Source organism: Myotis davidii, unplaced genomic scaffold (assembly GCF_000327345.1).
Source record: "Myotis davidii unplaced genomic scaffold, ASM32734v1 scaffold77, whole genome shotgun sequence".
Lineage (NCBI taxonomy): Eukaryota > Metazoa > Chordata > Mammalia > Chiroptera > Vespertilionidae > Myotis > Myotis davidii.
In genome coordinates, this window is record NW_006289713.1 from 7,035,820 (window position 1) to 7,063,617 (window position 27,798).

Below are 27,798 nucleotides of genomic sequence, written 5' to 3' on the forward strand. Positions count from 1 at the left end.
CTGTGGAGACAAGTGGGGGCAGCTGCTCTGGACGCTCCCTCAGAAGGGACGGCATGTATAGTATGGTGATGCTGCAGTGAAAGCTGGTTTATCAGCTGTTTGTTATAAAGCTTTTCTGACTGACATGTGAAGACTGTCCTGACTGACAGCCTACATGCCTAGGAGGAGAATCTGGCTCTATTTGAGAAGGCCACTGACAGTAACTATGGGCCACATGGAGGTACCCGACCAGCTAGGCTAGGGTAAAATGACTAACGACAGCTGCTGGTATTTTTCTCCCTCCCTCCTGCCCTCTCTCTCCTTCATCTATCCATACACATATGTATACTTACACCCCCACACAATGTACATACACATACACACACTGCATATAAGGAAATGCTGTCTAGACTTAGGTGGCAGATTTGGGTTCATTTTAACATTTTCATGGGTGAAGTGGCTGAAGGACAGAGGGCATCAGAGATGGAGAGGAAATGAAAGGGCCCAAGAGTTAGTCTGAATCTGAATTCCAGTTTTGTCACCTACCAGCTGCGTGATCTTGGGGAAGTAACCTAAGCTCCCTAAGTAGGAGCATGGTAAAATCTGATTTTACTGTTAAAACCAGCCCAGGGCTTCCTACTAATTTTAAAGTAAAATGAAAACTTATGGAGCTCTACTACAGGATCTGCCTACTTCTTCAGAGGGTCGGGTAAAGAATGCTTATGTATTTAAAAATACTTTAAATATTTAAATTTATAGATATACAGGTAGTATATATTTTGGCTTTGTGAAATATACAGTCTATGTCCCAACTCTAACATTGTAGGAAAACAGCCATAGCCCATGCTTAAATAATAAAAGTGTAATATGCTAATTAGACTAGAGGTCCTTCCAGACAAAGCTGGGGCTATGAGGGAAGCCTGGGTCCCCGGTGCTGGAGGGAAGCCGGTGCCAATAGCCAGGGGAAGGAAAGCCTACTCTCGCATGAATTTCGTGCATCAAGCCTCTAGTGCTTAAATAAGCAATAATGGGCAATGCTTATAAGGGCATGGCTGTGTCCAGTAAAACTTTATTTTAAGAACACAACAAACAGTGGGGACAGACTTGGCCCGTGGCTGGTAGTTTGCTGACTTCTGTTCAAAATGATCTTGCACTTGCCTGTCTCCTTGAACTCACCCAGCTGTCTTCTTGTTGACCTTCCCTCCTCCCTCTGGCCTCTTCTCGGTCCCTCCATCTGCCTTTCCTGCCTCAGACCTTTGCATTTCTTAATCCCTCTGCCTGCATCATCCTCCCTCAGTACCTTTACATTGTGGGCTCTCATTCTCACTGGTCTTAGCTTAAAGGTCATCTCCTTAGAGAAGTCTTCCTTGACCGCATTGTCATTCTATTACATCACCTTGTTCTATTTTACCCAAAGGACTTAAATGCTCCTGTTTATTCATTTCATTGTTTCATTTTCGTTTTGCAGCTGCTCAACTGTCACCTGATTTCCACTTTGGTTGGAAACTCTCATCAAATTTATTCTTTCAAAAGATTGTAGGATGATCACTAAGTTTCTGAAGCTACCAATGCTTCTTTACCTTCCCTCCACTTTAAAGTATTTTAATTAAGTTGGTTAATTAATTTAATTTAAAATATTTGAGGATACAAATCCTTCTCTCTCCCAAATGTGAAGTGATGGAAGAATGACTTTCAGCTTGAGTCTAAAATACTTCCGATAAATTAGTGGGGAAGGGCCACCAAGCATTTAATTTTTATTTTTTTAAGATATATCTTATTGATTTTTTACAGAGAGGAAGGGAGAGGGATAGAGAGTTAGAAACATCAATGAGAGAGAAACATCGATCAGCTGCCTCCTGCACACTCCCCACTGGGGATGTGCCCACAACCAAGGTACATGCCCTTGATTGGAATCGAACCTGGGACCCTTGAGTCCGCAGGCCGATGCTCTATCCACTGAGCCAAACTGGTTAGGGACAAGCATTTAATTTTAAGAGGGAGTAATCTTTATGAGCACAGCAGCCATATATTTCCAGTCCACCAGGTTACCCACAGTGCCTGGAACGTGGAGATCTGGCATGAATGAGTATGAAAATGGATGTCAGGCAGAGGGAAATAGACACACAGGCTGGCCAGGAACAAACACTTCATGATTAGAGAGAAAAATGATTCAAGAAACAATGCGGTATCTGTCTCTTGAATTGATCTCCAACTCCATAAACTCATGTATGAATTTAGGTGGAGAGAGGGCTCTGAATAAAAATGAGAAGAACTGTTTCAAAGTTACCCACATTAAAGAGGAGACAGTTTTACTGGTTGGGTATTCTTTAAACAGAATAAAGGGGCCCAGGCATCCTCCTGTCTCACTAAGCCCTACGGTATCTTGAAGGCTCTAGTGCAGGGGACCTCAAACTATGGCCCGCGGGTCACATGCAAATACAAATATTGTATTTGTTCCCGTTTTGTTTTTTTTACTTCAAAATAAGATAGGAATCTTATCCTATCTTATAGGAATCCCAGTGTGCATAGGAATTTGTTCATAGTTTTTTTTTTAAACTATAGTCCAGCCCTCCAACTGTCTGAGGGACAGTGAACTGGCCCCCTGTTTAAAAAGTTTGAGGACCCCTACTCTAGTGAATCAGCAGCAATGGGAATAGTAATGTATGCAATGGTATGCATCGGAGAGGGGCTAGGACATAAAGGAGGGAAACACCTACTGGCTATGACAAGGTCTTGACTGGCTCTGTTTGCAGCTCCTAACACATTACCTTGGGTCCCCAGACTTGGTTAGGAGCAACTTAGTGGAGATTCAGTTTCTTGAGCAAAGTTCAGATAACTCAGCACTTTTGATATACTTTATTTCTGAAATGTTCCCTTTGGGAAGGTGACTTTGGTTGGATTACACAGCACTTTCATGGATTTTATTTTAACTACACTGGAGTGATTTGTAGCATAGTCAAGTGCTGCCTAATCCGCTCCGAATGGTACTGCCTCATGTTCCTGGCAAAGCCCCTTAGCTAAGACCCCAACGCAGGGTCAACAACTTCTGTCCTCTTTCTTGACCACAAAATGCAGGGGGGATTTTAGAGCAAGGCAGTTTACAGCTCACAGATACAGTTAGTGAAATGACCACAAAAACTTGGAGATACTGAATATAAAAAAAAAGTTCACCAGTAGGTTGAGATGTAAAATGAAGGACTATTGTATCTTCATGTACAAGCTTAGCCAGGAGAAAATATAATCCAATGATTAGAAGCATCCCCCTCAAATGCATCAAAATGTAACAAACATGTCCGTATCCCATCAACCCCACTTGTTTGTACTTATGCTAAAGAAATTGTCACACATTCAGAAGAGATGTATCTTCCCGTGTAGAATTGATTATAAGTACAGAAGAGTGAGAACAACTAAAATCAATAGGCTAATTAGATGAAGGTAGATCCAGGCACTAGCTGTTTAAAACAAGGGTGTGGCTTGATATGATTTCCTGATTTACAGAATGTCCATTGGACCCCGCAGAGTGAAGAAAGTGAGTGACAGGAAAGAAAGTCGAGTTCCATTTCTGTAAAATTGTGCACGTGCGTCTCTGTATGTAGCACACAGAGGGAGCCCTGGAGCTCTGCTCACCACGATGCCAGTGATGGATTTCTCTGGATAGTAAGACTTGAAGGTGATTGCACTTTTTCCTTTAAACGAAGCTGGCAAAAAGCTGAACTGCTTCGTTTTTAAAATAAATATATCTGCTTAAGAAAACAACCAGTGAACCAACCAACCAACCAAACAGAAACCCAAAATAGACACATGTCCAATATTCCAAAAGCCCCTGGGATTAGCCAGGATACTTGAGAATGGGAGAAACTACAAAGTGAAAGTCCAAAACTACAATGAAGGAAAAGAAAACTAGACAGCTGGTGGACTGAAAAGCTACATGGCCGTTACTGCAACAAGTAAACAGGTGGCCAGAAAAGGGACTTTACTTCAGGTTATACCAACACACAGATCATCTATACTGAGCGAGGTTTCAAATGTTAAGCATCAAATATCACGACGATCCCTTTGTATGGAGACCAAGCCATTTTGGAAAATAGCCACTGCCAAGCACAGGTGAGCTCTCAGGACAGCCATTTGTCCCAGAGGCCGCTTGGTCAGCTGTTCTTCCTCATGTCTAGCCAGGTAGGACCTCTTTAAAAATCAAAGCAACTGAGTCTTGAAGAATGGAGACTCAGGTGGACCCAAGGCGGGAAAAGTCAACACCCCCTCCCCCACTCTCCTCACAGCACCCTGTCCTGCCTGGGTGCCTGGTTGCACCCACCACATTGCAATGCTTACTTATTGGTTGCAGTCTCCCTACTGGGCTCTGCATGCCAGAGGGAATGGGCAGCATCTGGCAGGTACACAGCTGCACCCTCGGAGCTGAGAGTAGTGCTGGCACAGAATAGATGCTCAATAGCATTTTGGATGGGGGAATAGAGGGAGCATGAGAGGAAGCAAGACCAGGCAAGAGTCCTTGTGCTCTCGGGAGGGAGTTAGAGGATGAGGCTTTAGCTGCTCATCTCTGGTCCAGTTCAGCAGCCTCAAGAAGTGTCGGCATCTCAGCAAAGGGGATCTCTTATGAGTCAGGACATGCACCTCTAGGCCCTGACCCATATTTAAAGAGAAATTCCTCTTTCTCAGCCATGCAGCGTGGGGACTAACATATTCCTCCCACTACCTCCTTTCCCTGAGATCCCTCAAAGCCACCCCACCTATCCAGGTGTTGGGTGCCATGCTCCCAGCTGTCCCAGCTGACATCCAGGGTTGCTGCAAGCATGGAGGGAAGAGCACAGCTGAGGCCTGCCCAACAGCCAGCTCCTGTGCCTTGTTGGGAGGCTGCCCTGGAGCTGCTGGCACCATTTTCCCATGCCCACAGCTGGATGAAAGTGACCAGGGGCTAAGTCCCTCCGGGGACAGCTCTGATGGGCGTGAGGATGGATATCCCAGATCCCTGGCCCTGGGCTGGGATAAGGCTGCTGTGTGTGTTTTATGTCGTTTCCTAGAGCCCCCTGTCCATCCAGGGATCAAGCTCACAACTGCCCACTATGGTAGCTGGCTCACTGGCATCTTAAAGTGGCCGGCTCCCCTTTCTTGTAGCTCCCCTCACCGGGTATCCTCCACCTCAGGCAAACCACACGCCTCGACCCTCACACCAGGGTCTGCTTCCGGAGGAAGCCCTGCGCACTTTCCTCATGGTTAGCCCTTGCCAGAGTGACTGCAAGTGGCAAAACACTGGGAAGTGGGTGCCAGCCAGCACTGTGGGGCCCTGGCATGTGTGCCCTCCAGGAACTTCAAGTTGCCCATCCCTCTATCCCTGACGTCCACCGTCTTGGCATGCTTCCGGCATTCAGAAAACACTAGGTTCACACGGAGCCCCGGCTGGTCCCAGGGAGCAGCCAGGGCCTGGGCTTAGGTCCCATCCATCAATGCCTGTGACTCAACCAAAGGAACAGCTCATAATGTGCAAAGTTCAAAGACCATTACTGTCTGTTACTCTCCCTTCATCTGGTAATGATTTCCCAGAACACTACCCTGGAGTTTAGTGCTGAGGGCTGGAAATGGTCTCCTGTCTGCACAAACAGATAAATATAGGTGACCTTCTCACGTGATGGATTGGGCAGATGGCGTCCGGGTACACGGGAACATGAAAATGATACTTGGCTTGTTGGGAGATGAATGTTCCTTCACACAAACTATATGTCCCTTTGCCTTCCCTTCCCTAGTGGGTTTGCTGCCAGAATAATAATTGCAGTATTAACAATACATTGGCATTTCCTGAACATTTATTATGTCCTAGGCACTGAGTGAAGCACATTGCCCCAATTACTCCTTGCATATCATTCTCTAGGGTGGCACGATTATACACCCACTCCATCTATAGGCAAGGCAATTGAGGCTTCTAGAAGGTTCAGTAACCTTCCCAAGGGCTCACCTTGTTAAAGAGGCGAGTAGAGCATTAAACCCAACTCTAGGCCACAATGCTTGGCACCGGACTAGCCACATCATTTGTGGGGCTCAGTGCAAAATGAAAATGCAGGACTCCTTGTTCAGCAGTTATTAACAATTTTAAGATGGTGACGGCAGAGCCTAATAACAACCCTGGGGCCCTCTAAGCGTGATTCTCTGGGAGGCGGTGAAGGTTGCGCCACTGGTTATGTGGAGGCAGAAGAGAGTGATGTGAATGAGGATGAGGACCCCGGTGGGGAATGCTGTTTATCCCCAGAGACAGAGTGATAGCTCACATAGATTAAACGCCAGTCAGTGAGCTTGAATATTTGGTCAGAGAGCTGGTCACTTTCTGTCAGAAGCTAAATCAGTTCATCGGATTAGAACCCCGCAAATACTTTCCCTCAGCTGGGCCTGCAAAGAGTCCGTCCTAAAGAATGTGAGGGAATGTGGCCGGCTCCAACATGGTACATGGGAAAGGGCCTGTGTCTTGAAGCCAGAGACATGAAAACGGATTCTAGCTCACCTCCCAGCTTGTGATTTGGGGAAAGTTCCTGGACCTCTTTGAGATTCTGTTTTCTTATTTGTATGATGGGAGAGTTACCACCTCTCAGGGTAGGACCTGGTATAATGGAGGCAGTGATACAGTGTATATAAAGGTCTCAGAATACAGTAAGCTCATCATAGTTTAGCGGCTATTTTCACTGCGAAGACTTGGGGACAGTTGAAAGAGCACATGATGTGAAGGTGGGAGATACAGTTGAGCCCTGAACACTGCCTCCCATCTGTTATGGTGTCAACTGGGCAAAGTCACTGAACTCTTTCCAGGGTCAGCATTCTCTTCCGTAAAGTAGATCCAAAATAATGTCCACAACACATAGGATCCTGAGAGCCGCACATGAGTGAGAGATTATGAAACTGGGAGAGGCGATCATTTCTATAGCTGGTCTGTGTTTGTTGTTATAACTTATAAATGGTTAAGGTTGGGAGGGGGCTTAAGAGAGGGTCACCGTCACCCTCCCCAGATTCCTACTGTCCCCATAGAAGCTTCGGGGCCTCCTTGCCTGAGCTCTCCCACAGGCACTGAGTGATCTAAGTGATTTCTCCTCTAAAAGTTTTCCACATTTCCACATTCTTAACCCAAACTTTGATGCCATTCCAATGCCTGCTTTACAGTCGAACCCAGAGGGCACTGAAAAGACAACAATAAATCAGGCCAAATACCACATAGCTGGTAGAAGCTCCTCCATACTGATCTCCAAGGCTTTCTGTATTTTATAGGACATTTCCAATTATAAATTGAAGTTTGAGATGGTTTATGTTTTGCTGGAGATGCGTCCACCCTAACCAAATTGCTTTGTGCTTTAAGAAATTCAATATACATAAAGGATTCAATTTTCTTTGAAAATATGATGTGTGTATAAAAACATTAAAATTTGAAATTCTCTCTGAAACTTTAAGGAAGGGCACAGTGGGAGGGAAATTGAACATTGTCTAATCGTATATACATATAATATACAGAGATATGCACCTGCTCACAGCTGCCTGAAATATCACCATTGTCATTTACATTTAGAACACTTTTCCAGCCCATCTTGAATTCCAGTCACTCATATACAATGCCCGGGTACCACAGATGGAAAAGGAGAATCATTTTTCTGCTCTGCTCCATCTCCAGTCTCTTTAACAGCTTTCCTCATTGGTTCTCCTAACTTGTTCTGAACACCAGCTTGTTTAAGATTTCTGTAAACATCAAACTCAAATTCCAGGGTCTCTCTCACCAAAAGCCATCTCTCCATCAGAGCAGCCTCCTGAGGTGCCACAGGAAGTTCCGCCCGAAATGATCTGACCCACCTCCACCCGCTACTCGCTGATTTTCCGGTGCTGTTTTCACCCCTCTGTCGCCACCCTCACCCCCAAATGCCCTCCAGCACACACAGGGAATTCCCTCTCCTTTTTACAGAATGCATTCAAATTCCAGAAGAGAGAGGGTCACTCCTGCCCCTGGGCATCTGATGAAGTGCATAGAGATCCAGCTCCTTGAAGTTGAAGGGAGGTTTTAGGCACCTTCCTTACAGTTATTCACCTGCTAGTCTAGGCAGGTTACCATGACAACACTTCTCGCACCTCATACAACTACACGTTATTGATACATCCCATCAATTCAGGCGGAGGGTGGGAGGGCAGGTAACCAGTCGAACAAGCTATCCAATGTTCTGATGGATAGCAATGTTCAGCTATCTCCCATCTGGCCACGGAGTGACTCTTTTACTTACTTGTTTTGCCATAATCTGGACACAGCCTCAGTGATAGTCTTAATATGGCACTTTTTCACTTAAATGCATTTTAAAGCTTAAAATCAAAGTACAGCCTTACACTAGGGATGTTTCTTCTTTGCTCTCCAGTTTCTCAAGCATTATTCTTAGGACTAATTTCTGCTGCTGGTCACAGAATGCTTTAATTAGTATCTACTGGGCCAGAAAGGGAGCTCTAATTGTAAAACCTTCCCTGACAGAAAGGTTAAATGTGGGGAAAAGATAAAAGGAGCTCTGTAATAACTCTGAGTCATTTTCATAACAGTAGGTACAAGTATTTCCAGGGAGGAAAATAAAATGTCTTGCCTTTGGCCCTTTGACTGAGGACAAAGGTTTCTCCACGCACATCTAAGGAAAGGGGAGAAAAAAGGCCTACCCATTTTTCCAAAATGGTTCTGATTAAAATGCAGCTATGAAAAGAAATAACTGAGGAGCCTGCAGTGGGGACTTTAATGTCCTTCACAGCCCCACTGCTTCACAAAGTCCAGCCGGAGGCCTCACAAGGGTGAGCTAGATATTTACATTGTGTCCCACGGTAGCCATGCGTTAAAGACCTAGATGTCGGTCACCCTTGAAGGATCACCTTTAGGGACAAGGGGAGATATTTCCATAGTTTGCAACACCCCAGTCATGTTCTGAGTTGCATCTTTCCAGCTCTTGCTTTTACCCAGGGAAATAATATGTCAATGATGATGCATACCAACAACAAGTTGGAGTGGCAATACATAGCGTCTCTAGTCCCCAAAGATCAGAGTATGCCACTTCCCAAGCCATTATGCTAATGATAAACCAACTTAACATACCTGTAGGCGATCCTTCCATGACATGGCCAACATAGGGGCCCTCTCGAAAGCTTGGTCTATTGTCGTTCTGATCAATCACAATGACTTCCAGAGGGACTGGCCCCTCAAGAGTTCTGCCGTTAACATCAATGGTCTCCACAAATAGCTATTGGAGCAAAGAGATGGAGAAAGAGGGATTAATTCATTATGGAAATTGAAACCAGGTTCTCTGGAGAAGGTTGGTTATATCAGCAATTGTATGAGCCCTCAGCAATGTTGTGGTCTCAATGGATAGACAGTGGGACTAGAATAGAAACTAAACATTAGAGAATAAAAGACAAAGATCAATTCATGGGAGGTCCCCCTTGGGAAATTTACAATTAATTTATCAAATCTGCAAAGGAAGTCCAAAAAAAAAGAAGAAGAAAAAAGAAAAAACAAAGAAAACACTCGTAATCAGCCATAGCTGAGAAAATGTGCTTACATTGTTTCTGTTTTTCCAACATCGTTATGCTTAAATGGAATGTTATGCTAATAAAAATAATTGACTAAGCAGTTATGAACAGAGTACATTAGAAAATAACTGAAAGTGTTTATAGTAATGTTTGGGAGAAATTCAGGGCAGTAAGTATGTATAGAGAGCCTTCCTGGTGCAAGGAAGCCATTGGCTGGGTCCTGAATGAGACCTCAGGATTCCTGCCCACCAGGCCCTTATAATCTATGGGGGAATGTCATAATTCCACAAAACACTTCCAATACAGAATTACCTTCAGATCTCAAGGATGAAGAAAATAATAGCATAAAAAACATTAGCTTTGTTGTCTTGGAAACAGGAAATTATGTCATGACATTTCCAGTGAATCACAGTAACCTTATGCTCTTATTTTCTGAGCCTACTTCAGCCCGGATTGAACTCAGCAGGGACGGCAGCACTTCTCCGTGGATATCAGTGGTGGTCCCTGCATTGAAGGGGGTTGAGCATTTCAGTCGGGAAAGGGTCTCTACAGTGGGACTCCTCAGGAAGAGGCCTCTGCAGCTGGAATCCCAGCATAACATTAAAAACACTCATTATTAGGAATAATAATCAATATTATCCAGGGCTTACCCAGGCTCTCTACCATATTAACTCCCTTGATCCTCACAGTAATCCTAGGACCCTTTTGTGAGGAGGGAACAAAAGCAAACAGAGATTGTACAGTGGAGTCTAGATTGGACCCCATGAAATCAGGCTCCAGAGATTACATTTTTAACATACATAATGTTTCTAAGTCACTTAATGCCTGTCACATAAAATATCTCAAGAATATTATAAGGCTCTGGCCAGGTAGCTCAGTTGGCTGGAGTGCCGTCCCAATATACCAAGGTTGTGGGTTTGATCCCTAGTCAGGGCACATACAAGAAGTAAGCAATGAATGCATAAATGAGTGGAACAACAAATTATTCTCTCTCTCTCTCTCTCTCTCTCTCTCTCTCTCCCCCCACCATTCAATAAATTTAAAAAAGAAATATTCAATTAGCTCCTGCTATTGTTGCTACTGTTATTGTTATCAACACCAATGTAAAAACTAGCCCAACCCTGGCTGGTGTGGCTCAGTTGGTTGGAGTATTGTCCAGTACACCAAAAGGTTGTGGGTTTGATCCCTGGTCAGGGCACCTACAGGAGGCAACTGATGGGTCTCTCTCTCTTTCTCTCTCTCTCTCTTTCTCTCTCTCTCGTCAATTAAGGAAAAAAACCTAGCCCACATTAGGAAAATAAGATAGAAACACCTTTGTTACAAACCAGCACAGTACCCCACGTAATGGTGCTGTAATTGGTATCATTCTTTTGGAAAGCAGCATGGGGAAATCCAACAAAAAGCTTTGAAAATGCATACGTTTTGTTCCATTTGTATACCACTCCTGGTTCCATTTGAGTTAGGTTGCGCTATGTATATGAAAATATTCACTGTAGTGTCATTCCTAGTAATGAAATAACACTGGCATCCACTAAATGTCCAGTGAAAGGGGACTAGTTGAATGAATGTTTATGAAACAACATGCTAGAATACAGCCATTAGAGAAAATGATTACTAAACCTTGTTGATCTACTAAGAATATTGTGTGAAAATACGCTAAATAGCATGTGTAACATATACATATGGACAAAATTTGAACTTAGTAAGCAAAAGTAAAACCAGGTATGCTTGGGTAGAGACATATAGTTTTCATTTTTTTTACTTTAACAATCTTTTCACTAGCAAATTAAAACACACACCCACGCTTTGATTTCTGCAGCAAACAAAATAACGCACATATACTTTAATTAAAGGGGCAGAGCCTTTAACATCTGCATGAATAGAAAATCTTAAATAGAGTTCATTCTTATACTTTTACTAGGGGCCCAGTGCATGAATTTGTGTGCCTTGAAAGGAACCGTGGGCCATGAGGCTGCAGTGGGCACAGGGGCAGGTCTTGGCCCATCCTCCACCCCCCGCCCAGCCCCTCCCATGGCAGCATCTGGTCCCCAGTCTGCTGGCAGCCCAGCTCCCACCACTGCCACTCCCACATGCTGACAGCGGCAGCCCTGCTCGCACCAGCTGACAGCACGGAGCAATTGGGGCTGGTGTCCTCAGCAGGTGTGAGTGGGGCCATCACTGGCAGCGCGTGTGAGTGGTGGCTTCCAGCCCCGAGTGCCCCTCAGGAGCAGGAGGAGGTGGAGAAGCTCTGAGGGGTGGTTGGGGCTGGCAGCTGCTGCTTACACCTGCTAACAGCGCCGAGCGACCGGGCCCGGGGCCGGGCACCAGCAGTGGGTGTGAGCAGCAGCTCCAGCAGCAGGTGTGAGCACCAGGGGAGACCACGGCGCGTGGGAGCAAAGAATTTTCAGTAACCACCAGAGGCTTGCCCTGATGACAGTGACTGGCAGCCCACCTTGGTCTGATACCCCCACTTACCTGCTCCACCCTCCCACCATGGCCGATGCCCGCCATGTTCTGTGCTCTGCCACCTGCTGCCAACGCCCGCTATGTTTTGCACATGTTCCCTAGTGGTCAGTGCACATTATAGTGACCAGTTGTTTCGTTGTTCCGCTGCTCAGTCTATTTGCATATTAGCCTTTTATTAGATAGGATGCTGCTTTTAAAATCTACTATGAGAATACTGCTAAAGAAAGAAAATTAAAACAAAGCCTTGGGGAGAATTCATCAATAATGAAGGTCTGGCCTTTTGTCCTACCAAAATAGCCAGAGTTGACTTTAACTTAACCAAAAACCTATGTCTAAAGACAACACATATGTTGGATCTGAATCTTAAGTTTTCTGTTTGTTCACAAACTGGCCCCCGTACATGAAGGGTGTGGAGAGATCTAAGAAAGAGGTGCACCACTCCAGATGGTAGGTAGCAGTTTAATAAGTAAGGGAACCTATATATGAGACTTGTCTTGGAGACCACAAGACAAGCAGATCTCTGTGTCCACCCACCAGGATCTTGAAAGTTTATGTGGGTTCAGTCACATATGCCATCCAGATGGACTCAACAGCACCTTACTGTCTCAAGGCTGTGTCCTTTATAAAGCTCACACTGTGGGGATGGTGGGCAGAACATACATTCCAAGGACAGGAGAGGGGTGAGGAGCCTGACTGCATGGGTCCAGCTTGTGGGGCAACAGGCGGTCACATCCTCTTGATGACCTCCTCCTACACTTGCACTTTCTGCAAGACTCGGGTCATATAAGAAGCACAAGTAGGACAAAGGAACAGAATTCACATTTGCCAAATATGCAAATATACTGGAACTGGGAAGAGCAGGCTCTATCCATCTCAACATAATGGGAAGACAGACAGACAGACACTAAGGAGATATAATTGATTAGGATAAATGAAAAATGTTGCACCAAATCTCATAAGATGAATTATGTAAGTAGACAACCTGATAGCAGTTTATGTCATTTCAGTACCCAGAGTTTGACTCCTGAATTTTTTTAGTGGAAAACAATATTGCTAGATACACTCTGGGTTATCAGTGGGGGGCGGGGGGGGGATATGTATGTGCTGGCAGGGGAAGTACCTATTTTAGATACAATAGTTTGGAAGACTTTCTACAGACTTTCAGGCCCTGCCCAGAATCTACTTATTGCTGAAGGAACATTTTGACTGAGACTTGAAAGACAACGAAACAGAAGGAGCTGGCCGCGTGAAAATGCATGGAAAAGAGTTGTAGACAGCAGGTGTAATGGCTTCTAGTTTAGCATTATATTAGGGATGGTCTTGGTACAAGATGAAGTCAAACTGGGGCTCCACTCAATTCCAATGGAGTAGACTAAAGTCAGTTCTGCTATAACATTCTTTGCTGGATAAACAGAGATGAGGGAGGGAAAATGATATGCTTATTTCTAACAAAGAAAACCATAGTAGACTGCATAAAATATAGAATAGGAAATGCTAGTGCCTTACTAAGTAGTCCATGCATTTTCCAAAGGGCATATATTGAGTGTGGATGAAAATTAAGCAGTCATGAAGAAATTATTAGTAAACATGACCTTATCTACCCAATCACTTACTATAAAGAAATCTGACATTCCAGTGAATTTAAATAACTATTCTCTTATGAAGGTCACATCCACAGTTAACAAATGTGAAATCTTCTGAAATGGGACTCCTAACTTTCAGAGGGTACCTCTAGTATCAGAGGATAAATGTTTAATGATGTGTTCACCTTCCTTTCCTCTACTTAATTGAAATTCCCAAAACACACAAGTCCTTAGTCTAAAAAGACTGGAACAGTGTTTGTTTCCTTTGAGTCACAAGTTCTATTCTAGGGGCTGTGTTTGCGGCTCCAGAAATAAAATAAACCGAATGCATTCTAAGGGAGGCTTTCTCATGCCTGTTCTTGATGTTTAAAGTGAGATGCCAATTAGTAGAAACCTACTGTGAGAAAAACAAACAGGCAGCCATTGGCAGAAAGCAATGGAATAACTGCTCACAGGAAATGGAAATCACCCCGCTTGTCACTGACTATTTCTGCACCATCTTCTTGGACTGCTATTCTTAATGTGAGTGGTTGATCTTCTTGGGAATAATGAGGGGTGACATATAACGAGGTCCACTGTGGAACCAGAAAGAGAGAAGATGCTCAATAAATTAGATCTAGAAACAGTTGCCCAAGTTACTTGGACAAGTAATTGCCTAATAACTTATTCCATGGCAAGTAGGCCTGAAAAAGTGATATATTCGACCAACCTCTGTGCTGTGTGTTCTAGGACCTTACTATTCACAGTGCAGTCTTGGGCCCAGCATCCCTGGCATCCCTGGGGGTTTAGAAATGCAGACTCTCAGGCCCTGCTAGGACCTCCCGAGGCAGCCCTGTGTTTTATCCCATCTGCAGGGAATCCAGGTACACACCATTCTTTGTGTGATGCTGAACTGTGACACAGGAGTTAGAGATGAAAGCCCAAGGGCCTGTAGCGCTTGGGAAGAGCATTCCCAGGTTTAGATGCATGAAAATAACTTCCAAACAGAAGGCAGAGTGGCACCACCTGCTAGGAATCCACTGCACACTTGGACTTGTGTCAACCCCAGACACACAGGCCAAGCAGAGCAGGTGTTTTCTGTGGATCCTTTGAACAGACACACATATGTATAAACACACACAGACATAACATACAAACAGACATAAAAAACACACGTACACCACACACACAACATACAAACGGATATAAAACTCATACACACACAAATCAATTTTCCCAATCTTCTCATCTTCAATGGTACATAAGGAGCACTTAAAGTGTATTTTGCCTGATCACTTTCTGTAAAGTTGTGAAACAGAAAGTAGGGAGAAGGGAATTGCCTACTAACTGCAAAGTGAAAAGTTGCAGAAAACAAAAGAAAAGAGAGAGGGGTCCTAGAGGCGGGAACCTCACAGGGGGTGGAGCACCAGTGTTGGCGGCACCCAGTTGCCTCAGCCGAGGTGTGATTTTTGGATCCCACACTGCATTCTTGTTCTCCCCCACTAAGATGCAATAGCCCTGGAGGGGAAAACTAATTAGGTTCTATCATTAGAGGACCTAGGGGTCATCTAGGGGACTTGTTGGGAATCTAGTTTACACCAGCACTTGGCGAGACTGGTGTTAGTGTCTCCTGCCCAGGCTGTAGAAAACTGAGGCATCATGGGAGAGAGACGCTGGTGGTCATGAAGGAGGGGAGCACTGCTAGGGGAGAGAGGCACATTCTGAAAACCTGAGTAGAGTACAGGGCTCTGAAGAGCTGTGGAGTGAGCCCTGGACCTGGATTCAGGAGAAAATAGTCTCCTTGATGTCCCGGATCCAGGCTCTGAGTAGGCACCCCCTCTTTGACCTTGGTTTGTGTGTTATGAGTAAGAGCCAACCACAGAGACCTCATAGGATCTAGTGTGGACTAAGTCAAGGGCTTGCAAAAGTGTCTGATATAAAGTGGGTTCTGAAGTTTAACCCAATTCTCACTGCCCAGATTTCAAAGGGCCAGCTTCTGCCTTTCCTAGAGAGGACAGAACTATTTTACATTTAAAATGATGTCATCAAAGTATTCTTAAATGGCATCACTGGAGGCACGGATGTCTGAGCGACTAGCAAGTATTATAGGTGCCCCTGCATGGTTATCATTCTGCTCTAAACTTTTTCCAGAAGGTGGTCCTTCTCCCGGGACCAAAGCAGAGATGCAGAAGCCATCCTCTTTCTCCACCAAGCCTTCTCCCCTCTCCCCAGCCACTCGGCTACCAAGGCCTGTCTATCATCCCCAATCTCTCTCAACTACACGGTCTTCTCCATCTCCATCACTGCCTCCTGAGATCAGCTTCTGTGACCTCTCACTGGGCCACTCCAACAGGCACCCAGTGGTGATCCCTGCACCCGCTCTTGACTACCACAGCCTCTTCCCGGAAGGGTTTGCGATGGTTAATTCGGTGTGTCAACTTGCCTGGCCACAGTGTGCCCAGACTCAACATTATTTCTGCATGTGCCTGTTCCACATGAGATTAGAATTTAAATCAGTGACTCGGTAAAGAGATCCACCTCTGAGTGTCAGGTCAACCTGCTGAGGGCCTGAGTAGAAGCGATGGGGGAGGAAAGAGATGCCTGCTCCTTCTGTCTGCCCTGGGCCCGAGGTCTCCTGCCCTTGGCGCTCTGCTTCTGAGGCATCCGGGCTCAGACCAGCTGCCCCTCTAGCTCTCCTGGGTCCCACTTTCAGACGGCAGGTCATGGGCTTCTCAGCCTCCACAACTCAGGCAGGAGTCGACTCCTTGTAATAAATCTCTTCATATATATATATATATACTTCTGGTAAAGAGATAAAAAATGATATTTACATTTGATATATTTACATATCTCTTATAGGTTCTGTTTCTCTGGAGAACACAGACTAACACAGGCTTCCAGGGTATCTTTTCAAATTTAAATTTGTTTATAGATACCTCCCAATCATTTCTCATCACTCTTAGGATAAATACAACATTCTTTACTTTGACAAGTCTTTTTATAATTTGGCCCCGGGCCACTGCTCCAAACTCTTTCCACGTCACAAGCGGTCCTCCTTGCGTGGTATCCAGGCACACCAACCTTGTTTTCAGTCCCTCCATCTCCTTCCCCACACAAGCATTCTCACTTGCAACACTCCTAGAAGCATGAGCATCCTATCTGCTGTCCCCTGGTGATCCTTGTTCATCCTTCAGATCTCAGCTTATTATTTGTGTGACAATTCAATTACTGTTTGCCTCTCCATCTGGCCCCATGAAGTTAGAGGCGCAGTAACTGTTCCTGCCTATTAGCCAATCCCCAGTACTGATGCCCAATGCCTGGCACATCACAGGCACTGGAGTTAATATTCATTGCACAGAGCCCTCTGCTGAAGAGGTAATGCCTCTTTAAGAGAGTGGAGACCAAGTTTTGGCCTCAGCTTCAGCCATCTGTCCTTTCTCTCCAACCCTGGCGTGGGAGAGCTGACAGGCCCCATCCCACCAACCACAGGCCAGCTGACACCTTGTGCAGTCTCAGTTCACGAATGAAAGCCATGGTGGTAAACGTTACCGAAGCACATTAAATTGATTACTTGCTTTTTACAAGAAGGGAACAATATTTATTTGGTGTCTGATACATGTCTGGGCTTTTGATGTATTGCCACATGGGGCTCAAAACAACTTGGAGAAATACCACTACACAGAATCCAGAGAACTTAAGTACCCGGCCCATGGTCCAAGGCTGGCTTGTGATCTGGCTGGACCCAAACAGGTCTGACACAAAAATTCAAGCTTTCCCCCGTTATGCTCTTATTTGCGAAATACTTTCTCACAGATTTTCATGTCAGTTTTGTTTTATTTTCTTTACTAACTTGTTATTTACTTAAGAGGCATTACATTGATTGCTATGTGTCAGTTCCCCCATCAGAGGTAAAAATAGCTCTTAATTTAGGCAATGAGGAGCATATTATAAAATTTTCCTAATACACATGAAAATACGTATTAAAACACACCATGAGCCACTATGCATCATAGAACATGCTGCCACAAATGACCGGTTGGATGTATTACAGTGTCAGCCTGGTTATACTATGTTCCCTTTGGAGATGTTACAGACTTCCTGAAAAGAAAAGATGTTGTTCTTATAAATTTAGCTCTCAAATGAACATGGTGAATATGTCAGGGAGGGAACAGTGTATGCCAGTCATTCCTAATCTATTTAAAGCAAAAGTACTTTGCCCTTGACAGTTTTCTCAGTGGTTAGAGTGTTCCCTGTGGACTAAAGTGTCATGGCTTCGTGTCCAGTCAAGGGCATGTACCTCGGTTGCAGGATTAATCCTAGAGTCCCGGTCGGGGCATGTGCAGGAGGCAATCACTCATGTCTCACATCAATGTTTCTCTCTCTGTGTCTCTCCTCTCTTCCACTTCCCACTCTCTCTCTCTTAAAAAAGAAAAAAGGAAAATTATGCAATCCAAGAATGGAAACATGAAGGCACCACATGAATGTGAGCTAATGGCTACACTTCAGGAGCCATGGTCAATGGCACCAGGTTCTTAGTGCTGATCTCTGAGTCTTGTGTGTGGGAGGAGAGAGAGGCTTGACTGTGAAGTAGGGAGCAGGCAGATGAAAGATCTCAGGAGCCAAAGAGGAAGCCAAGCTCCAGCATAGCTTCCCTGAAGCCTGAGTGTAGGTCCCCTTGGCCAGCCAGCCTTCCCAGCATCCCAGCACCGAGGCTCCTCTATTCTTCTTCCATATCTTGAGGCATCTACACTGAGGTGTGAACTATCAAGTCACTGCATGCAAGCCAATGACTCTTCCAACCAATTAATGCACCATAACAATGGAGACAGGCTGTACACAATCGTGGACAAGAATCCTTTTTCAAAGACTAGGAACATAATGAACCCAATGACAAAGCACGTATAAGCGCATTGGCCTTCAGCATCACAACAAACAATTAACATCCTGCCCTTCATTTGGCTCATCCTCTCATCTGCTTATGAAAGAGACAATTTAGTCAGACAAAATTTGATACTGTGATCTAACCCAAAGGGATGAACTGGTGGAAAACAAAATGTGCTACAAGGATTTTTGGGTGAAGGCCAAAATGAGGAAGAGCTGGCTCTTAAAAGCCAATACTTTTTGTTATACGAGATGACCCAAGCAACAGAAGTCAAACCTGGATCAATGGAGTAGGAAACAGAGCATGACACACACCATCTATAGACTCATGAGTCATTTTGAAGTAAAACAATTTAGAAAACACTGACCTTTTGAACTCTGATGGTTCTGCTTCAGGCCAAATATTCAAATAAACTAAAACACACACACACACACACACACACACACACACACACACGAATGAATTATTTATGATTATAAATAAGTAGCAAACATCAGATCAGGTTGACTGTGTGTGTGCACGCATGCTTTTCAGCCACATGTTTTTTGATCACATAAAATAAAGATAATACATGAGCTAGGACTCCAACAACATAATGTGACCCAATTTCTCTTTTAGACACAGATGTCTTCTACCCAAATGAGTGTGTTCCCTCCAAGTTACCATTCTGGGGCACTAAAAGGTGTCCTCTGTGGGTGCTGTGGTTTGCACCATATCTGAAATACCACTATAGGAACTTCTAGTACACCAGTTTAAAAGTCACAAACAAAAATGGGTCTCATTCCTTTTATGCCAAACGTCATCCTTACACTAGAGAATAGTTATGCTAGAAATACAAAACGATATCTGGAAGTTGAGTGTGCAATTAGAGATACACATAAGTCTAACATTGGACATCTCCAATTAAACGTGACTGCAAGTTCAGACAGAGAGACTCACACAAAACCTTGAAATACATATGAAAAATAAGATGCCTGCATCTGCTTTCCTAGAGGACAAAGATAAAGAAAAGATGAGATCCAGCGATTGTGGAAGTGCGGGGACGTAAGCACCAGGTTCCATGCAAGTGTAAATTCAACTTGATACAATCTTCCCAGAAGGCAGTTTGGAAGTACCGGTATGTCTCCAGACTCTCAAAGATGTTAACAGATTTAAAAAACGTCTGCAAAGATACCATGGAAATAAAAAAGCCCACGGAGATTTTGGGGTAAGTATGCGCTTATGAGTTTATTTAAAACAGACGATTTCCAAAGTTTGAGAGTGGTTGGAAGATTTTTTTTAAAGCAGTACTTTACACTGTGGATATAATGTTTGTTGTGATATGAAAAAGAAAATAATATAACTAATCCTAACTTATTTGATTAATGTGAAACTGAAATTGCCTTTGCTTTCTGTGTCTGAGTTCTCACATGTTTAATTAATATAGTATCATGCTCATTTATTATAGACTCCTTGGGTAGAGACGGATACATTCTGCATGTAGATGAGAATTTACTTGTGACCCAATCGGATCATAAACAACTTGAATACCTATTGTCTAGGTATTCCTTCTATATCTAACTTTATTCTGTGCCTTGAATAAAGAAAGCATTGAACACTGGCTAGTCTGGCTCTGGATAGAGCGTTGGCCTGCATTAGATTCTGGTCAAGGGCACATGTCTGGGTAGTGGGCTCAATCCCCAGTAGGGGGAGTGCAGGAGGTAGCCGGTTGATGATTATCTCTCATCATTGATGTTTCTATCTCAGCCTGGCCTGCACTCTCTCCAATCCAGGACCACTTGGGGGATGTCCAACTGCTGGTTTAGGCCCAATCCCGCTAAACTGGCAGTCGGACATCCCTCTCGCAATCCGGGACTGCTAGCTCCTAATCACTCACCTGCCTGCCTGCCTGATCACCCCTAACTGCTCTCCCTTGCCAGCCTGATCACCCCTAACTGCCTCTGCCTCAGCCCCCACTACCAGGCTTTGTCCGAAAGGACATCCGGAAGGGTGTCTGGAATACATCTGGTCTAATGAGCATATTGCCCTTTTATTAGTATTGTATCATGTATTAGTGATACATTTAGCAAACATATATATTTTTTTATTGACTCTTTGTTTGCAATTCTTACACTCTCCTCACCTTCCAACAGGTTACAAAAATCCAACAAGGCTTTTCTACCAAAGACACCCTCACTGATCACTGAAATTACCCTAGACTTTGAATTGGAAAGCCTGCCTTCAAAATATGGCTCTGCTCCCTATAGAGTGGCTGTGGTTGACAGTGTAATGGTCTTCACAACATTTTTTTTAGAAATTTATCTTTATTGTTGAAAGTATTACAGATGCCCTGCTCCCCCTCCCATGTACCCCCTCCACCTGGCTTCCATCCCACTCCAGCCTTCACGGCACTATTGTCTGTGTCCATAGATTATGCATATATGCATAAAAATTCTTTTGTTAATCTCTTCCTGCATCCACTTCCCCCTTCCCTCTGAGATTCATCAGTCTGTTCCATGCTTTCATGTTTCTGAATCTATTTTGTTCATCCGTTTGTTTATTTGTTTGTTTATTTATGTCAAATCTTTACTGTTGAAAGTATTATGTATGTCCCCCTTTCCCCCCATTGATCCCTTATAGCCTGCCCCCGCCCCACACCCTAGGCCTCCACATCCCTTTTGTCTGTGTCCACCTTCCCTCTGAGATTTGTTACTCTGTTCCATGCTTCTATGTCTCTGGATCTATTTTGTTCAACAGCTTATTTTGTTCATTATATTCCACATATGAATAAGATCATGTGATACTTATTTTTCTCTGACTGACTTATTTTGTTTAGCATAATACTCTCCAGGTCCCTCCATGCTGCCTCAAAGGGTACGAGATCCTTCTTTTTAACAACTGCATAGTATTCTATGGTGTAAATGTATCACAGCTTTTTTTATCCACTACTTTACTGATGGGCACTTGGGCTGTTTGCAGATCTCCAAAAATTTGATAGGTTAGATTATATGGCAAAGGGGAATTAAGGTTGCAAATGGGAATTAAGGTTGCTGATCTGCTAACTTAACATAGAGAGAGTAACCTGGATTATCTGTATGGGTCCACAAGTAAGCACAAGGATCCTTGACAGAAAGGGAGAGGACAAGGTCTCAGTGATGTGATATGAGAAGGGGCTGGAGCAGCCATGGCTGGCTTTGGCATTGGAGCAAGAAGCCAGGAGCCAAGGAGTGCAGGCAGTCACTAGAAGCTGAAAATGACAAGGACCTTCCCGTACAGCAGACCTGCTGGCACACTGACTCTAGCCCAGTGAGATCCACCTTGGATTCTGAACCTTTAGAAATGCAAGATAACAAATGCGTGTTGTTTTCAGTCACTACATTTGAGGTAACTTATTGCCACAGCAATAGGAAGTTAATACTGTGGCCACAATTTATTGTTGAAACTGGAACACATTTTAGAATGTAAGTAGCTACTATTAACAATTAAGCCGAAACAATAGGTACAATCCAAGATTGTCCTAGGCAAACTGGCTACACAGTGTTTTTATCTTATTAGGCGACTTCACTTTCTAGGTCTCAGTTTGCACATGTAAGAAAGGCATTTGGAATAGCACTCCAAGCTTTTCTGTTGTTGTTGCTGTTAAAGTAATAAAAACATAAATGAGCATGTACAGCACAGTTCCCAACACACAGAAAATTCTAAACAAAGGTTTATTATATCAGGGGAGGGTTGGTGACCTTGGCCTTCATTCACTCCCAGTAGACCTTTATTTAGGCTTTTGTAAAAGTGGATGCAGTACCCTTGATTCAATTCCTACTTGTCAGTCATTACCCTTTTGAAACTGCTTTTCTATTACAGAAATCCAGGTTTCTCTTTGACATTAATCACCGCATATCAAGTTATTTTTCTTAGCTTTACTCATTTATCAAAGTTGAATCTCATTATGAACAACTCCTAGAGAAGTCCCAGGGAAAAGGCTCTTTCAGCTTTCTGTAACACTCCCCACCTTCACAGCTCTGTGTGGGATTTCCCCCTTGACAGACTGAATGCAGTGTTTATAGCTCTCTCTAAAAATGATTGAAGGGGCAATGAACGCTTCATACTTGTTAGATTATTGATTAAAGATCTCGATGCCATTATCAACTGTTCTTTGAAAAGCTTGCTCTGCTTAGAGCTATAGTATTTCCTTTGACAGTTTGAAATGTTTAGGTCTGTTTCTCCCAAACATAATGAAAACATTTTTTCTTATTTATGCATGATCATGGCCACACTGGACTTTGATGGCATTTTTCTATTTAATGTTTGATTAATTAATAATTAATTAATAGCTTTAGTTATGTGGAAGAAATCTATGCATATATTAAAAACAATTTTATTTAAGAAGAATGGGTAATGTCCTAGTGAATATTCTCAACCCCCAAGAGGGGGCTCAGGCTGAAATTTTTAATTGGTTCAAGTAGAATTTATATAAATAATGGATGTTGGAATTATTCCAGAATCATTAAGTATATGTACCAGGGATAAGAGGATTTTTGTACAAAGATGGGAAATATAATACTGTGAAAACAAAGCCATAGGAGAAAATTATCTGGGATTTTTATTTTCACTTGCCCTTTTCCTCCAAAAGTGAAATTCAGAGGAATAGAATGAAATGAAATATTTTTTTTTATTTTACAACTCTAGAGTCATTTTGTTAAATAAGTATTAAAGTATGTTTTATAAAACATGTTCTCCAAAAATTAAGGTTGAGGTATAAAAATTTAAAGTATAACCTATAAATTCCAGGTGGATTAAAGTATTAGGAGAAAAAGCCATTGAATATTTATGAAATAGAATAGGAAAGACCTTTCTAAACCAATGTGAAAGGCATAACTTATTATGTAAATTGAGAGAGTAAACTATTTAAGGGCATGTTTTTGTATGACTAAAATAAACAGAAAACTGAGAAAATATTTGCATTATATAAAGCAGAGGCTTACTATCTTGAATATAAAAAGAGCTGATTAAAAATCAATTAAAAAACAACAATTAGCAAAACAAGAAAACAAAAATGCAATATACATGTAAAATTAAAGTAAGGTAGCTTTTTGCTTATAAAATTGCCAAGATAATTAGAAAAGCCTGTTAGTTGGTATTTTGCAAATTCGTGAGGACAAAAAATCTCATACATTACTGATGACACTAAAACATCTTTCTGAAATGCCATTTGTCAATATCCATTATAAGCCTTGAAAACATGGTTTTACTTGTAGAAATTCAGCTTAGGGCTTAGGGGCTATGTGTGTGGGCATGGCAGGGAGTGTTCAGTAACAAGTATACTCATTTAATATTGCTTAAAAATAGGAAAATTTAGACACAATACAATGTTCTAACAGGACATTGCGGAAATAAATCTATGATATTTAACAAAATGACTTTAGAGTTGTAAAATAAAATAAAGTAGAATACTATGTTACAGAAACAGTTTAAAGAATGGAAAATATATTAATAGTGTAGTGTTCATGATACAAAGTGCAATATCTGATTACAAAATAGTATACATTATATATGTAATTTTTGACAAATAGACAAAAATATGACACTATTAAGATTATCCTGAAATATTAAGAGTGGTTTTCCTGCAGATGGTTTTTCACTTTGCTTCTCTACACTTTTTTAATTCTTTTTTATAATGAGCATATGTTAATTCAAAGTTTAAAAGGAATTTATAACATTTATTGTAGTAAACTTGCAGCTTATTCAGACAATGACTACAGATTGGTTATAGATTATTACCAGTGGAAGTCTGCTAAACTTGAGGACATTGAGTATCACTCAGTATTGGTGATTACTGAGAAAGAAACGAACATTAAGTATGTAGGAGATCCCCAGTATTACAGTAATGATAGCAGAATATAGAGGGGCTGGCTTTTTAGTCTTCACGGGTCTCTGAGTTTTGGGTGAAAGTCTCAATGCACTTGACAGAATTTTGTAATATGGAACTCGGTCTCATCAGCTTCATGTCTGAACCACACTGCTATCAGTGTCTGCTTTGCCTCCTAAGCTTTACTTTTAAGCTCACTGATAAATTCTGAGAACCAGGAAAGAGCTGAGGTTCCAAGTGTGGACTTCAGATTCAAGGAGACTTGGTTTCCAGTGCCCATTTTTCCTCTTATCAGCTCCGTGATTTTAAACTTATTCAGTTACTTCTTAGAATCTCAATTTCTTCATCTTTAAAATGGGAGTGTGGGATATAGTTCACAGGGCTGTTGTGAGGTAAAATACATAATGCTTGTAAAGCCTTTAGCAAAACACCCGGCATAGAACACGTGCTGAATAAACAGTAGCTCCTGGTATCCTTAAAGGTTTTGTATTATTGCCGAGGACTCCTTGCCCCTCTAGGTCCACCTTCAGCAGGTGCCCTCTCCAGATTGGGTGCCCTCTTTAGTGGCGCACTCTAACCTCAAGGGCTGTGAGGGAAATGCTTCCTTTGTTTCTTTTTTGTTTTTGATATATTTTCATTGAGTTTTTACAGAGAGGAAGGGAGAGGGATAGAGAGTTAGAAACATCGATGAGAGAGAAACATCGACCAGCTGCCTCCTGCACACCTCCTACTGGGGATGTGCCGAGAGAAACATCGACCAGCTGCCTCCTGCATCTCTCCTACTGGGGATGTGCCGGCAACTAAGGTACATACCCTTGACTGGAATCGAACCCGGGACCCTTGAGTCCGCAGGCCAACGCTCTATCCACCGAGCCAAACCGGTTTTGGTGAAATGCTTTCTTTTTAAATTAAATTTATTTTGACATATTTTTTTTATTCACATGCAGGTGCGAGAAATCACAGAGCTGCAATATACTCTCTCCAGTTTCTGCCAAACTTGTATTACAGCACCATGGGCAGGGCACTGACATCCATATCATCCTGTGTCTTTCCAGACTTCCTCAGTTTGATGTGTACTGTGTGTGTGTGTGTGCGTGTGTGCACCTGTGTATTTAATTCTGTGCTTATATTCATCACCTCAATCAAGATACAGGAACATTTCATTTCCAAAATTCCCTGTTTTGTTGGAGAACAATGCTTTCAAAATTTTAATTTGCATCCCACTGCTGGATAAACATCCAAAAGAATTGAAAGCAGGGTCTTGAAGAGATATTTGCATACCGATGCCCATAGCAGCACTATTCACATTGTCAAGAAGTGGAAGCAACCAAACTGTCCACTGACGGATGACTGGATAAGGAAAGTGTGGTCTGCACGTGCACTGGACAGCCTTAGAGAGGAAGGGGGTCCTGCGACAAATGGTAAACCTTGAAGACATTATGTTAAAAGAAGTAAGCCAGTCACACAAAGGACAAACGTGGTATGATTTCTCTTATATGAAGTATCTAAAGTCGTCGAATTCATAGGAACAGAGAGGAAAACAGTGACTATCAGGGGCCTTAGGGGAGAGGGAAGAGGGAGCATCTATTTAATGGGCAACGAGGTTCAGGTTTGCAGGATGGAAAAGCTCTTTAGAGGTTTCACAACAATGGGAACAGAATCAACACTGCTGAACTGTACACTTAAAATAGTTAAGTGGAAATTTTATGTTATATGCTTTCCTATCACGATTTAAAAACTTTAATTTGCATGGAAATCGCCTTGAAATTTGAGGAATGCAGATTCCAGGGCCCTGGCCCCGGGATTTATTTAGCACATTCTCAGCGGGGCTCAGGAATCTCTGTTAAATCATCCCAAGTAATTCTGAGGCAGTGGCCTAGACACTGCACTTTGGGGAAACCTGCTCTGGGGAAGCTCAAGGCTCCTCTTTATCATTGAATAGCAGGTGCTAAGACCCAGTAGAGGTTGTCCCTTCTTGGGACAACATGACTAGCGTGGCATGGGGTTGGCAAACTTATTGTGCATAAGACCCTAAAGGTACTGAGCAGCACAATAATGAGCCACCTGACTTCCATCAACGCCAGCATGCATGAGTCGCCCCTGTCATCTTTCATGCGTTTCTCCTTAAGCATTTCCTACTAAGACCCTGTCTTTGTAAGAGAGGAATGGACATTAGCTGCTAGGTGAGTGGTGGTGTCCTTACTACGTTGAAGCAGCCTGGAACCCATCAATCTTCTTCACCCACATCTGGCCCATCTGCACCTCGTGTGCCCTGAATCTGATCATCGCTCACAACTTGTTGGTTACTCTCTTGGCTAAGCCATCATCTCTCTCCCAGGCTAATGTGACTACCTCTTCATTGCTTTCTGCTCCTGCTCTTGCACCCACACTCTATTTATCCCACAGATTCCCAAGTTGCCTTAAAAACGTAAATTGGATCTTATAATCTTCTGCTTCCCAACCGTCCCACATCAGCTGTGTCCTAAGTCCTCACTGTGGCTTATAAGTCCTTCATGCAAACCTTCGATTTGACCTTGACCACACTTCCGTCACACACCCAGAATAATTCCAGTCTGACCATATATCCTTGGTGTTCCTCAAACCGGCTAATTTCCATTCCTAGTCTTCGAAGACTGTGTTCCCTCACCGGCAATGCTCTTTTCAAAGGACTTTCCATGGCTTGCTTCTTCCTCTCATTCAGGTCATTCCTTAAATACTTGATCAAAATAGTCATCCCTCCATCCTTACCCCTGTGGTTTCCATAGCTCTGGTGATCATAGGCCGACCACGCAGCTGTTTCTTTAATGCCTGCCACCCTTACTATAATGTTAGCCCATGAGAACAAGGAGGTGGCCTGTCTGGCTCCCACAGCACAGAAGTTGCCTTTCATAGAGTAGGTTTTCAGTAAATGTAACAAATGAACAATGGATGAGCTCAGCGCTGTGAGTTTACAAGGAAGTCTCCTTTCTTCCTGGAAGACAGATCAAAGACAAGAAAGATGTGACACCTGTCTTTTGAGGATTCCCCAACGGTGAACCCAGCTGAAAGGCGATGCATTAAAACTCTTCTACATCAACAAAAGCACATTTTGCCTATTTCAGAGGAAGAAACCAAATTCAGTGAAGCTGTTACAGCTGTCTGGAGTGTACACATTTATTTCACATGAGCTTATTCATTGTTTGGCAATGACTGATAGAATACAACTTTGTTCTGACAGACATATTACTAATTAGCATATTAAAATGAAAGAAAATAAGGAAAGTGGAACTTAATATAAATTCTAGCTCACCAAAGTGATCCCATCTTTTCCGGCCTTTATAAATGAGGCAATACTGAAGGGCGTGCGGGAGGAGGAGTCTGGCCGCTGGGTCAATTAGAACCGAAACAAACCAGATACCTGCTTTCAGGAGCGGAGGCCTAAGAGCTGGAACCTCAGAGCTAAAGCTGGCCCAGAATAAAAAAAAAGAAAAAAAGGAGCGGTTGGGATCTTCAGTCACCTGCCAGCCTGAAAACAGCCCTCAGCCCCTCACCCAGAC

The 27,798-nt window shown here is 43.1% G+C and overlaps 1 protein-coding gene across 3 annotated transcripts in view; it reads right to left on the bottom strand.

Annotated features, from left to right (window-relative positions):
- The window catches only part of CDH13 (cadherin 13), a 1,006,079-nt gene that overhangs the window by 356,998 nt on the left and 621,283 nt on the right, over window positions 1-27,798 (bottom strand). For all 3 annotated transcript variants that reach the window (XM_006762254.2, XM_015562993.1, XM_015562994.1), the window contains exon 6: window positions 9,077-9,221. In XM_006762254.2, coding sequence (XP_006762317.1) covers window positions 9,077-9,221 — 145 coding nt within the window. The remainder of the gene's footprint in view (window positions 1-9,076; window positions 9,222-27,798) is intronic.